At 31.3% G+C, this 14076-nt stretch overlaps 1 protein-coding gene across 2 annotated transcripts in view; it reads right to left on the bottom strand.

Moving 5' to 3' along the window:
• LOC107440418 (receptor-type tyrosine-protein phosphatase kappa) overlaps positions 1 to 10758 on the bottom strand; it is a 99662-nt gene extending 88904 nt beyond the window's left edge. For both annotated transcript variants that reach the window (XM_043054733.3, XM_043054732.3), the window contains exon 1: positions 9703 to 10758. In XM_043054733.3, coding sequence (XP_042910667.1) covers positions 9703 to 9939 — 237 coding nt within the window. In that variant the 5' untranslated portion in view covers positions 9940 to 10758. The remainder of the gene's footprint in view (positions 1 to 9702) is intronic.
• Between the last annotated feature and the right edge of the window lie 3318 nt (positions 10759 to 14076).

The raw sequence follows: 14076 nt of genomic DNA, 5'->3' as shown, positions 1-14076 counted from the left end.
CATTGCCTGCTTACCTCATTGCTCAACCAAAACTGTTCAAAAATTCCAGATGAATGGGATAGGGGCCGCTTCGCGGCCCAGGTGCCCAGTATAATCTAAATACTAGGACTAGGACTTTTAAAATAGAATTTGGGTTCATGTGCACAACCTACTTATAAGAAACCGAGTGGAGGCTTTCTGTTGTAGGAGGTGATGACCAGGGTCAAGGCAAAAAAGTGCCAAAACTGGCAAAAGGAAATCTTTCCATTCTTACTTGTTTTCAGAAAAAGTAAAATATCTATCATGATAGAGTTTTCCTTTCTTTTTTGACATATGTATATAGGATTTTGTTTCACCTGAGAAAGTGATAAAAATGGGCTATGATTAGAATTTATTTAGCTACCAGTTTTTTCTTTTTTTCTTACTCACTTTCAGATCTGTGACCCATTACCAAATGATACATAACTTGCAGAGATAAGGATACTGACTTTACTTAAAAGTGGTAGTTGTTCTTATTATTAGCTACGATTTTAATTTTTATGGAAATTCATCATCATCACAGTTGGTCAGACAGCCCAATATGAGCCAATGCCTTCCTCTGAAGATTCCTAAATAACGACTTTCGATTTATCTTTGATCTCAAATTCTTTTCATTAATTGCAAGGAAATCAGACTCCACCGAGTCGGCCATTCTCAACCTCGGAATTTCCCGTTTTTTTTTTTTTTTTTTTGCTCCAGTGGGTCTAAAAAACAATATCTTTTCATATTGTATTCTGATCACTCATTCGAATCACGTGGGCCATCCAATTCATTCTATTTATTTTAATGTATTTAATAATATCAGGTTGTTTATAAATCTTGCACAGTTCAAAGTTGAATCTCCTTCTCCAATTATTGTTTTCATTTACACCACCAAGTACTTCGCAAAATCTTTCTCTCCAATATTGCGATACAATTATCCTCCAGTGTTGTCATCGTCCAAGCTTCAGAAACATATGTCAAGACTGACCCGACAAGTTTTAAACGGATTACAATCCTATAACTTTGAGCCGCGATGGCTCAGGGGATAGAGCATTCGCCTTCCAATGAGGCGAACCGGGTTCGAATTCCGGTCGATACGAATTCCGCATCCGGCTTGCACCGACCACAGTGCGGACGTGAAAAATCCTCAATGGTAGACGTATAATGGGTTAGAGTTCCCTTGCCGTGAGGCTAACCGTGGGAGGTTTTCGTGGTTTTCCTCTCCATGTAACAAATGCGGGTTAGCTCCATCAAAAAGTCCATCACAAAGTCCATCACAAAGTCCATCACAAAGGCAAATATCTCCCAATACTCGATCCAGGATTTCCCTTGTCTTCTGAATTGGTTTCAAAATGACAAGGCTACGGAGTTGAACATTAGTAGTCGTAAACCCATAAAATTAGGTCGGCTGTTCAACGACCGATATAAAATATAAAATAAAATCCTATAATTTCAGTTTACACAAGTGGCAATGCGTTTTAAATTAAATTTTTTACATGACAATTTTTCTTCCTTGTGAGTTAAAACTTTTGATTTGAAAATATACACATATATATAGTATAAAAGCATATTTTCATATTCAATTTTAACTTTCCATTATAAATACGATATGGCGAATGCAAATGTAGCGCATAGCCCTATAGGTTCGTTCGACTCTTAAAAAACTGAAAATGGTTGCGAAAATAAGAATGAAAAATGTATTTTAATGCATTCGTATTCGCCACTGCGCTTAGCATTTTCAAATAACTATATCTCATTGTGAAGTTAAAAAAAATTTTTACATTATAATCACTAACTTTTAAATTTTTATAAGTATTGAACAAATCCTGGCTGAACCAAAACAATGAAATTATGTCGCTAACACAGATGACAAAAAATGTAAAAAGTGGTAGAAGTTCAATTCTTTTTTGTATATTCATTATCTCTTAAATAATAATTCAATCGTAACTACCACTAGAAATTATATTTCAAATCATTAATATTTAAAGCAATCTTCCTGTTCACTCTCGATTTACACAGGTTGCAGCAACCGTCCCCCCAGGAGAGGCCTTCGTGCAACTCCTGATACAATCCCATCAAGAACGATAGGTCAAGCCCATAGACTTGCATCAATTATCAAAGAACTTAAAGAACTCTTAAAAAACCGAGATGTATTTCAACTGCTGCAAACAATTATGAGGGAGACTACTCCGGAATAATTTCACTTTAGGACTAAAACTGAACTCTTCTCTGACTTTAAATATGCATCTCTATAAATTACAATTTAATAATCTTGAATGCTTCACACTAGATTACGCCACTAAGGCTTCGCAAAATTTGTAATTTCTTCCTGATTCTGATTACCGATTTTGTATATTCTTTGTTATCATCAACTCTGATTCCTGGCTCTGTAAATATTTATGCTTTCATCAATTTGTCTCCCGATTTTATATATACTTACGCTATCATCAACATTAAACACTAAATTTCAAATTTCTACTGATCATCAATGTAAATATCACAGATTAAGTTTGTATATCATGTTTTCATATCTAATCATGGCTATTTTCAATTTTCTTTGCAATTCATGTAAACCTTCGATCTAGTTGTACTTTCTAGTCATGGCAATATTATTATGTAACCATACTATCATATAACTCAAAATGACTATATACACTGTATTATTTTCATGATGGATGGGTTAGAGGCCGCTGCGCGGCCTAGGCACCCAATTTATTTTAAATAAAGTAAAGTAAGTAAAGTTCACTCTCGATCATTTGTATATGTGACGGTTAAAGTTATAAATCCGGTTATTATTAATACTAAACAGTCAATATTTAATAATAATCGCCTCTTTTGGTCAAAGTGATAAATATCGCAAATTATTCAATTTAACCGGTTACTATTAAAAATAACCAATGAATTTTGGTTAATGTGATTAAATGGTTTATATGGCATTGGGACATGGGTGTGCCTCTTTGTATATGTGTTACGGTTGAAGTGATATATCCGGTTATTACGAATACTAACCGGTCAAAATTAATTATAGCCGCTTTCTTTTTGGTCAAAGGAAGAAATAAAAAGGGGAGATTTCTGTATCGTGATCTGTGGCAGGGTTTAAGCTGAGTCTAAAAATTCATTAGCAAAAAAACTAAAATCTGAAAAAAAGTTTTAGCAAAATGCTAAAATGCCATTAGGCTTATAAAATTACTTTATATCAAACAAGTACTGTAAGTTATCTGACAAAGAATAGCTTAATGTACAAGAATATCAAAAAGAATACCTATAACAAAAAAAAAAAACACATTTATTATTTATCAAAACATTTTGGTTTATAATTAACAATCTTCCTTTCTTTCATGTTTGCCCATTTTACAAATGCTTCTTGAAAGTTAAATGCCCTTTCAGGGCCCTCAATATTAATCATTAACAAATTGTTTACATGGTTGATTAATCACCTGTTTCGAATATTAGTTTTAATCAAATTAAGGCAGCTAAAGATGTTAGCGTCATGGTTTTTCGCGGAAGCTTTTATTTTAATGGAATTTAGTAAAATCCTTTAGCAAAAATGCGAAAATGCTTTGTTGAATTTTAGCATTTTTGAGGGGTCTTTTCGCATTTTGCGAAAAAAGCTACCGTAGCGGAAACCCCTGTGGTGAAATAATCGCCAAGTTTTGGCAAATTCCGGTCAGCGGAACGCGAGAAACTAAAAAAACCAACCAGAAAGGGAACAACTGGAAGGATATAGCTCGCAGCCATTAATTATATTTATGTATTCCTGTTTTAATTATTTCCCTTCACATATCCGTTTTTTTATTAAAAAAATAGAAAAAAACGTCCAAAATTTTTTTTTTCAATTTAGTATTATTGATGCTTATAGAGCAAAAATATATACAGTTCCTGACCAAATTATTAGACGTACAATACGATTCTATGCAAATTCTAAATTATCAGGTGATATAGTTTATCTACGGTAAGAACTCCCCCCGCCACATAGTCTGAAGCCGTCTGCTGTTATGGAAACAAGAATAGCACATTTCTAGGAGGGTAGTTTCTCTTCACTCTAGGGCTAACACAATAGACCGGAGCAAAAGATTTTTTTTTCTCTTCTCTTCTACCCACCCCTACTTGAAATAGTTATACCTCGTTACCATAGTCACCACCACGAGTCCAGACGAATAGCTAGGGGAGTTCTTACTTTAGACAAACTATATATAGCATTATTGCTTTTACACGACTGAAACCGGTTTGCACTTGTTTACGTTCGTGTATCAGTTGCTTAACTGAGACGATATATACTATAAATTCGATGATTGGATGAGCTAGACGATATATTATATAAATATAGAATATTTATTATATCAGGTATTAATAATTGGACCAAATTATTAGACGCACTATAGTGTTTTAATAATTGCACGTTTTGCAAGAGTTTATAGGCAATACTTTTATATTTAAACATACATGTAATGGGTTTTTATTCAGGAGATTTTTTTTATATACTTCCTATTTGTATTTATTTTTAAAGTATTGCAGTATAATGTTAACCAATTGATACACGAACATAAAGAAGTGCAAACCGGTTTCAGCAGTGTAAAAATAATGCTGTATAGTATCACCTGATTATTGAGATTTTACATAGAAACTTATAGTGCGTCTGATAATTTGGCCAGGCCGAATGTATATGTATATATATATGGGTGATTCTCACAAAATATGACAATTCACTGTCCCTTGCTCCAAGATCTAATACTATAATACTAAAAGAACTTTTTTTTAAATTCTTTTCTTTATAAATTTCATTGCTGTTAGCATTTTAAAATGACTTTGCACTAGCATTGACTGTTTTGTATAGTTAAAAAATTTAATTGAACTTCAAAATGTCATTTTCCTGGCATGTCCCAAACAATGTTTCGAATAATAACTAGCTTCAAAATTTCCCATAAATTTTTCAATATCCAATTTTTTTTTATCTCTACCGGTGTAAGCATTTCTAGAATATACGCAGAGGGTATTATTTACGAAAACTTGGTTTAAAATAACTTTTTCTCTCAATAATTTGTTCGTCCCTAGAAAATCTGTCATTTTCTTGGCTACTTTTATTTAGTGGTTTATAACCAAAATCGATAGAGCCAGCAATCAATATCTTATGTTAATAGATTGATTAGATATCCTCCTATATGAACATGTCTTATTGCATGAATAAAGAACCAATTTTCTGGTTCAAAATCTATTTCAAAAAATCTTTCAAGATGAGTAGGTTTTTGTGTTGTCATTTTCCTGGCTTCTTGAAATCATTAATAATCTAAACTACATAGATTTATCTGAGTTATTTTAAGAAATCCTGTTGTTTTCTGCAGAATGTAAGCGTCTTAGGCCAAAGCATTAAATTAAAGTCAAGTTATATGCTATAAAATGGCGAATATGTCATTATCCTGGCTGTCATTTTCCTGGCTTATGAATGCCAGGACATTGAAGTGTTAACAGAATTTTTTTTAACTTATAATACTGTGAGGAGGAAAAGCGAATATTAACCTAACACCAAGTTTATGTATGATTGTAATATGGTTGGATGTAATCAAAGTTATTTATTTATTTAATGATTGATTATGTTTTTAAGACTGTTTTTTAAACTTCTAAGCTAATATGTCATTTTCCTGGCATTCAAGATTTGGTGAATTTCTATTTTATTTTTTTTCTGGAGCAAATGTCAATAAACTACAGTGCTGTCTGTAAGATATTAATAAATGTAACTAAAGAAGTATGCAAAAAAAATTTCAGATTATTTTGAAGACTTTAAATTTGAAGAAATGTTTTGGTCTGAAATGTCATGTTTAAAAAGAATCACCCATATATATATATATATATATATATATATATATATATATATATATATATATATATATATATATATATATATATATATATATATATATATATATATATATATATATATATATATATATATATATATATATATATATATATATAGATGTAGATATATATATAGATAGATAGAAAGATAGAAGGGGGGGGCGATAGGCCAAAAAAGGTTAGGAACCACTGCTATGACCAATACTACTGACCACAAAAATTTAGTGTTTAAAAGAAGGTAGTTAAGACGAACGAATGTTTACTGTGCTCGCGGTTATATTCCAAAAAAAATCTGTTGCTGAGAAATAAAAACAGTTCTAGTAATCGAGCGGTGACAACAACCCTGTTAGACACAATTCGTCATCTTATGAAGAACTCTGACAGTTCTGACACACATTTTTATTATTTATTTTTATTATCTGACGAGCAGGTGTGTCTAAAGAAGAACGTCTCAGCTAAAAAGAAAAGAAGGGATTTCGAGAATAGAAAACTCTAAATTCTCACTCTTTTTTCTTTCTTCTTTTTCCTGGAAACGTTAATGAATGCACTCGAATAATGACTCAGTGAATCTTTCAATCACAAGGTTGCTACCGCAATATTTTCAATGAATTATGATCAATCAATCGATGATTTTTCTTTTAAATCAGCGTATGAAGAATAGAAAACTCTTAATTATCCTTTTTTTTTCCTGGAACATTAAAGAATGCCCTGGTATTATGGCTCAGTGGTTCTTACATAAACAATCACAAGTTTTCTACCACACAATTTTCAATGAATTATGATCAATCAATCGATGATTTTTCTTTTAAATCAGCGTATGAAGAATATAAAACTCTTAATTATCCCTTTTTTCTTGGAAACATTAAAGAATGCCCTGGAATTATGGCTCAGTGGTTCTTACATAAACAATCACAAGTTTGCCACCACAATATTTTCAATGAATTATGATCAATCAATCGATGATTTTTCTTTTAAATCAGCGTATGAAGAATAGAAAACTCTTAATTATCCCTTTTTTCCTGAAAACATTAAGGAATGCCCTGGAATTATGGCTCAGTTGATCTTTTATAATATAAATAAGTTTGCTACCATAACATTCTCAATGAATTATGACCAATTAATCAATACAATCAACGATTTTTTTCTTTAAAATCAGCTGTTATGCATTTCCTATCTATCATTAAGAGACAACTGTCACAATTCCATTGACTGGATTTTCACGAAACAGAAAAATCACATGATGTTGTTGTAAATAGAAGATCCAGATATATTTCACTGTAATTGCGTAAAATTAATAAAGAATATGAATGTATTTTCCTTTACATTATTTGTTTACCACTTATTTAACAGTATTTACCTATAATATTTATTTATCATATTTTCTTAATATCATTTTCGGCAATTATTACGTTGTTGATAATTATTTTCAAATTAAAGGCTTTAAAGTTAAACATATAATTCCTTTATTATTTTAAAAAGTAATCTTATGGTTCGTTTTAAGGTTCTTACGTAACATTAAATATTTTTATTTATTAGCTACTGTTTCACAGTAATTAAATGTAAAGCAAGACATATTTATTTTTTATAATTACTATCATATAACACACATAATTAAAATAATTTTTTTGAAATATTTAAAATTGAAAATAAATTTTACGAATTAATTAATTACGAATTACGAATTAATTTCCGAAACATTGCTAAATAATCTCTTCGGCGAAAAAAAAATTAAAACATTTCAACAGTTTGCAATAACGGTGATTTCTAAGTAATTGTGGGGGTTGATCAGCGAAGAAAGGACATAAATCTCAAGTACATTGATTCCTAAATATTGTTCCACGGAACATTAGGGTTCCGTGGAAGAATTAAAGAGATTCTAGGAGAATTCTTTTTAATTAGTATTGATTTTTGAAACCTTTATTTATACTTAGATTCAATCAATAATTCATTATTAAGCTAATTTCCAGGTTTCTTCTGAACAAAGTAATTTTTCTACGCATAATTTTTCGAACAACAATACATTGAATAAATTATTTAAAGGACGTGCATTTATAAAGAATTGCATTATTATTTCAACTCGTGTTTTTTTTTCAAATCAAAATAAAATAATTGAATTCTTTAATCGAGAAATATGCTTCCCTAATAATCATTTTCAACTTTCATGGCTGTTCTTTTATAATTTCATTCAAAAGAGAACCATAATTTGGATTATTTTATTCATTTTCATCTTAATCATATGTATCAAAAACAAATTCATAACTAGACTAGATTCAGAACCAGAACTGTGACTTTAACTGCCGGACATAAAACCTAGTTTAAAATGATTAATAACAAAACGATTATATATAAAAGAAAAATTAATTTGTATTCTTAGAAATAAAGTTCCACACTTCTAGTTTTTATTGTCTCGAACTCGAAAAATCATCGATGAAATTTAAACAATGGCATGAATCTATTAATAAATAAATAAGTAAAATAATGAATGAGAAATATTAATAATAGAAAAAATTTAAAGTGACGTTCTTAGCAAGAATTCATTTTTTAAAAAAAAAATGCGTTTGAAATATTTAAGCGAAATTATAAACAGTGCGCCTCGCAGAAAGAGAAAAGGCCTTGCGAAATGTTTTTCCCAGAGTACCGCTAAGTCTTGCGACGATTCTTATTTTAGAACATTCTTTGAATGAAAAGGCAAAAAATAAAATAATAAATAGATAAAACCACAGCAAAAAGAATGATTTAACTAGTAGGAGTTCAATGATACTAACTAAACTGATCGAAAATTAAATAAAATTATGTAAAAAAAATTAAGGTTTGTAGGATATAGAAATTGCGTTTTGGAGTAAAATACAACTGAAATTTCTAACATCGAATTGCAACTTTAAGTATTGGTGTCTGTTTACTCAAAATGATAAAGTTTCCAATGTAAGACCTTTGCAATCGGATTCTAGATTAAATTTTACTCAAGATAGTGCAAACTATAAAAATGTAAAGGAATTAAAATAGATTTTTTTCTCAAGTGTATGGAATAACAGAGATTTTCTGAGATACTATATTTGCTTCAGGATATGAGACACTTGTATTGAAGCAAACACCAATACTTGTATGGTTTATCACTGTATTTTCCCATACCCGCCAATAATCATTGGACGATATAACTATAGTTAAATCATCAAAGTTAGACAAATAATCACCAACTTTGGAGAGTATTTTATCTATGTTTTTATACCAAGATTCCCGAAACTTCGACGGCACCATACGAGGATTATCAGCATACATTCCCTGGCCAAATTATTAGACGCGCTATATGATTCTATGTAAAATCTTAATTATCAGGTGATACTATACAGCTTTATTGTTTTCACACGGCTGAAACCGGTTTGCACTCGTTTACGTTAGCGTATCAATTGGCGATATATAATATAAATTCGACGCTTATATAAATTGGACGATATACTATATAAATGTAGAATATTTGTTATATCAGGTGTTATATTAGTATATTATAATAATTAGACCAAATTATTAGACGCATTGTAGTGTTTTAATAATGACATGTTTTGCACGAATTTATAGGCAATACTTCATATTTAGACCTATATGTAATGGGTTTTTATTCAGGAGTTTTTTAACATACTTCCTGTTTACATTTATTTCTAACGTATTGCATTACAATGTTAACCAATTGATACACGAACGTATAAGCAAGTGCAAACCGGTTTCAGCCGCGTAAAAACAATAAAGTTGTTATAGTATCACCTGATTAATTAAGATTTTGCATAGAATCTTATAGTGCGTCTAATAATTTGGCCAGGGACGGTACATAACTTAATTGACTGGTAAAGAACTTACCTGATATTCGATCTTGGCAAGCACTTCATATTTTCTGAGCAGGTTAACATGTTTCGAATAAGCCGAAAGTTCTATAGGATTTTTAGGAATGAGCGACATGAGTTTTTCATCCTCATTCATGGGCAGCAGACCACTATTTAGGAGGGACAGCTGTATTCGACTAATGGAATGCGATGTACTGCCGGACCTTCGCCTCGCCTCTATGGCACTTTTCCTTTTGGGTTTTTTAGCGGTCATTTTTGTCAGAGAAGTATTGTTATTGTCGCCACTGTATCCAGCGATCGCCTCCAGCTTGACTTTTGACCTTTTTCTTCGGTAAAAATTCCACAGAATATCATTAAACAGTGAGACAAAAAAAAGAACACTTGTGTCACTGATATATTCTTTTAACTTAAAAATAGAATAAATGCAAGTTCTATGATCTGTTATAAAATAGTGTGCACGTTGTTCCTCGTTGTTATTAACTATAAAACAAATCACGAGCTCAAAGCTACAATTGGTCCCGTTTTATAAATTCTAGTGCTAGTTCGTGTGCTATTAAAAATAAATATCAAATTACAAAAATTTGAATCACACGCGGTGAAGACTAGTGGTGATGAAATATGTAAAACGTTGTATCAAGGAAGCTCAAACTATTGTAAAAGCACCAATTAAAAGGGTTGTCATAATCCTGTCAAATCCGCCTCATCAATTGGAGCGATTAATTAAAAAAAGAATTCCGAAGAAAATAACTCTTGATTAAAAATTTCTCCTCCGCATCGAAGCAAGGCAGAAAAAAACCAAACGAAATCTTTTAGAATGAAAAATCAAAATCGTTTTCTCCACCATGGAATCGTTTCACAAAGAATCCCTCACGTGTGTTCCGATCTTCGAAGTAAATGATCGATGAATTTTCCAGGAAGTAAATCATTTTTTTTTTCTTGCTTCTTTTTCTTCTCGAGATAAAAGGCGAATAAAATAAAAACCAAAACCAACGATGGAACGAACACGTTGTTTTATCGGAACGAACTACATCCCCGCGCGTGTGTTGTGGGGAAAGACAAAATACCTACTGACACTGGTAAGCGCAGACGATTTCGGAGAGAATCTAAAAATAGTAACGAATCCCGTAAAATCATCGTTTTCTGTGACGTTTTTAACGGAGCATGCGCTCAACAGGCAGTTGCCGTCTCTCTCTCTTTTAAACAGCTCGATATCGAACACGATTTCAATAATGGGTTTTATGTTCAATCTATTATGGGACAAGAAGTGCCGTCTCATCGAACAAGACCCGTATTATTTAAAGGTTGTAAAGATGATTTTTTATTGAATGAAGGCGGATACCCACCTGCGACCGACTCTTGTACCGATACGTGATTAATAGAGTTAAATAACTTGATTTGGAACAAATAAAGTTTCGTTAAGATTATATATATATATACACAGTTGGACCTCTATTTAACGAAACCATATATGTTCGTTATATGGAATATTCGTTAAATAGAAAATCACCTTTTAAAACACAAAACAGGTTTTAAATTCATAAACACTAGACATAATTAAAATAGCAATTGTTATACCTCTATCTTGTAAACTAATATCTGCTATTTATTTTATAAATCTTAACTATAAAAGAAATCTGCATGGAAAGCTAGGATAGAGCAAAACGTTATCCAGCGTTACACTATCAAGCTACATACATTTTCAACTAAAAAAAGCTAACCTTATGTATAAAATTATCGCTGCATTTATTACAAAAGTAATTTTAAACATACATTATCACATGTGTTCTTAAGTTAAATTGCTACTGATAACATCCGTTAATTTTGTGTGAGTTTTTCGTTTGAAATTCAAACAAAAAAGGTAAGGAATTTTACTACTTTCTCTAGAACAAGGGTTTCCAACTTACATGAGGACGGGAGCCGCAATTAAAAACACCAGTCAATTGGCGGGCCGCAATTTTATCAATGTTTTATATAGGACTCTTTTATGTTTGAAGGAACATTAAATATTACGGTCAGAATTTTATCAAGTTGTACAAAGCAAAAGTATTGAATTACAAATTAAAATAAGAAGTAGATTTTTACCTGAGAAATAAATATTTTGCACTGTTGGTATGTTAAGTTTCAGAGAAACTACGAAATTAGGTTTTTTTTTAACAAAGAAAAGTACTTTAAACCCATATAGATTTTTTTTTACGAAAATTGTCCGCAAAAAATGACAACTAATATATTTTAGTGAGCGGGCCACAGAAAAGGCTTGACGGGCCAGATGTGGCTCGCGGGCCGCCACTGCTCTAGAAGTTAAGTGGCTTCGAAAATCAATTCAAGGTCATTTCCATAAAATGCGTTTGATTGAAGCAAGTTTGAAATGTTCTGAAATATTTTGGAAAAGTTGATCTCGAAGAAAAGTTCGTTTAAAAAAAAAACTATTAGAATGAATGCAGAGAAAAAAACTGATATTGCATAGTGGAAAAAAAAGCAAGTAAAAAATAATCTTAACTGTTAATTACAATCTGTTATTTAACACCAAAATTCAATTCTCTGTATTCTAATAAGGTTAATCGAATCGAAATATAATAAATGCTAAGAAAAATTATAATGGTCGTCAGTAGTATGTGGGGCAGTAGTATGTGGGGCACTATAGACACGGAAGTGACGTCATAGTCAACCGGAGCCTATTTCTGCCCCAACTGGAAGTTGCTTATTTCGGCCCATCTACAAACCGGAAGTTGCTTATTTCTGCCCACATACAGACCGGAAAGTTGCTTATTTCTGCCCGCTTGCTTATTTCTGCCCGCCTGAAAATCGAAACTTCGTCTGCAGCGTCATGGGGAGCTTATTTCTTTTTTTTCTTAAGCCTAATATATTTTTAGTTTCGGTTTCTGTTTTTAATTTAGTTTCGTTCTTTTAAATATTATTTAATTTATTAGTTTTTGAGGGTGGCAACACTTATTATTTTAATATTAGTTTTTAAGGATGGCAACATTCAGAAACTTTGTTATTTGGGGGAGAAATTGTGTATTATGAAGTTATGACGTCATCTTTTATTACATAACACATAAATGATATCATGCTTTTGATGTAGTGGTGCCATCTATGTGGAGATTTTATAAATAAAATAACTTTATATCTATTTTAATATTTAAATATGTTTTAATATTATTTATTAAATATAATTAAGGCTGAGGATCGAACTCGCGCCATTAAAAAGCCTTCGCGGGTCAGTAGTTGGATATCATAACCACTGACCCACGAATGCTTGGTTAGATATGTGTTAATAAGTTTAACTTTTGTATTTTGAACACGTGTATAAATAAAAACTGTTTGATATCGATATCTTAATACAGTTTAATCGATATAGTTTCACCTAACCTTTGACAGTTATTAAATATTTATTTCTGCACCTCTTAATGTTATTATAACTTTCTCTGGATGGCAACGGTACTGACCATACACGTGTTAATTATAACATAATAAATACATGATATCATATTTTAACTCTAGTGGCGCCATCTGTGTGGGAATGTTGGAGATAAAATAACTTTAAATCTATTTTATTATTTAATTTAAATATAATTAATGCTGAGGATTGAACTCATCATGTGGTGATAAGAGATAACGATAAATAGAGGTGGCGAGAGTTTCATTCATCATGGATCTTTTGAAGTTCAAACATCCCTTTACAGCTGTCCTCGCAGGTCCAACTGGTAGTGGTAAAAGTTATTTCATAAAAAATGTGATTGAAAACCAAATGATACATCCTTTTCCAAAACATGTGGTATGGTGTTATGGCGTTTATCAAAAATTATATGATGAGATGCCTAATGTTGTTTTTCAAGAAGGACTTCCCTCCGATTTGAATCAATATTCAGATGCATTAATTGTGATTGATGATCTCATGAGTGAATTGGGAAATGATCCTCAATTGACGAAATTATTTACAAAATTTTCCCATCATAAATCTCTCAGCATTATTTTTGTGGTTCAAAACATTTTTCATAAAGGAAAGGAAATGAGAGAAATATCCTTAAATGCTCATTATCTTGTATTATTTAAGAATCGAAGAGATCAATCGCAAATTACACATTTAGGACGTCAATTGTACCCTCGAAAAGTTAATTTTTTTCAAGAATGTTATGCTGATGCCACATCAAAACCTTACGGTTATTTACTCATTGATTTAAAGTGTGATACGGAAGAATCTTTACGCATGCGTACTGGTATGTTTCCTGGAGATACTTATTATGTGTACCAGCCTCGATAACTTCATTTCAACTGTGAATTTCAAGGAAATTAGATGACAACTTTAACCATTGTTTTTGAAGGTTTTCAACTTTTATCAACACCTATAAATAGGACAGACACTCGAAATTCAAATCATTTGAAAGTAAGA

Source organism: Parasteatoda tepidariorum, chromosome 2 (assembly GCF_982258835.1).
Source record: "Parasteatoda tepidariorum strain Cologne lab strain chromosome 2, Ptep-v5.0, whole genome shotgun sequence".
NCBI classification, from domain to species: Eukaryota; Metazoa; Arthropoda; class Arachnida; order Araneae; family Theridiidae; genus Parasteatoda; species Parasteatoda tepidariorum.
The sequence above is the reverse complement of the archived record's forward strand: the minus strand, read 5'-3'. Positions and strand labels throughout refer to the sequence as shown.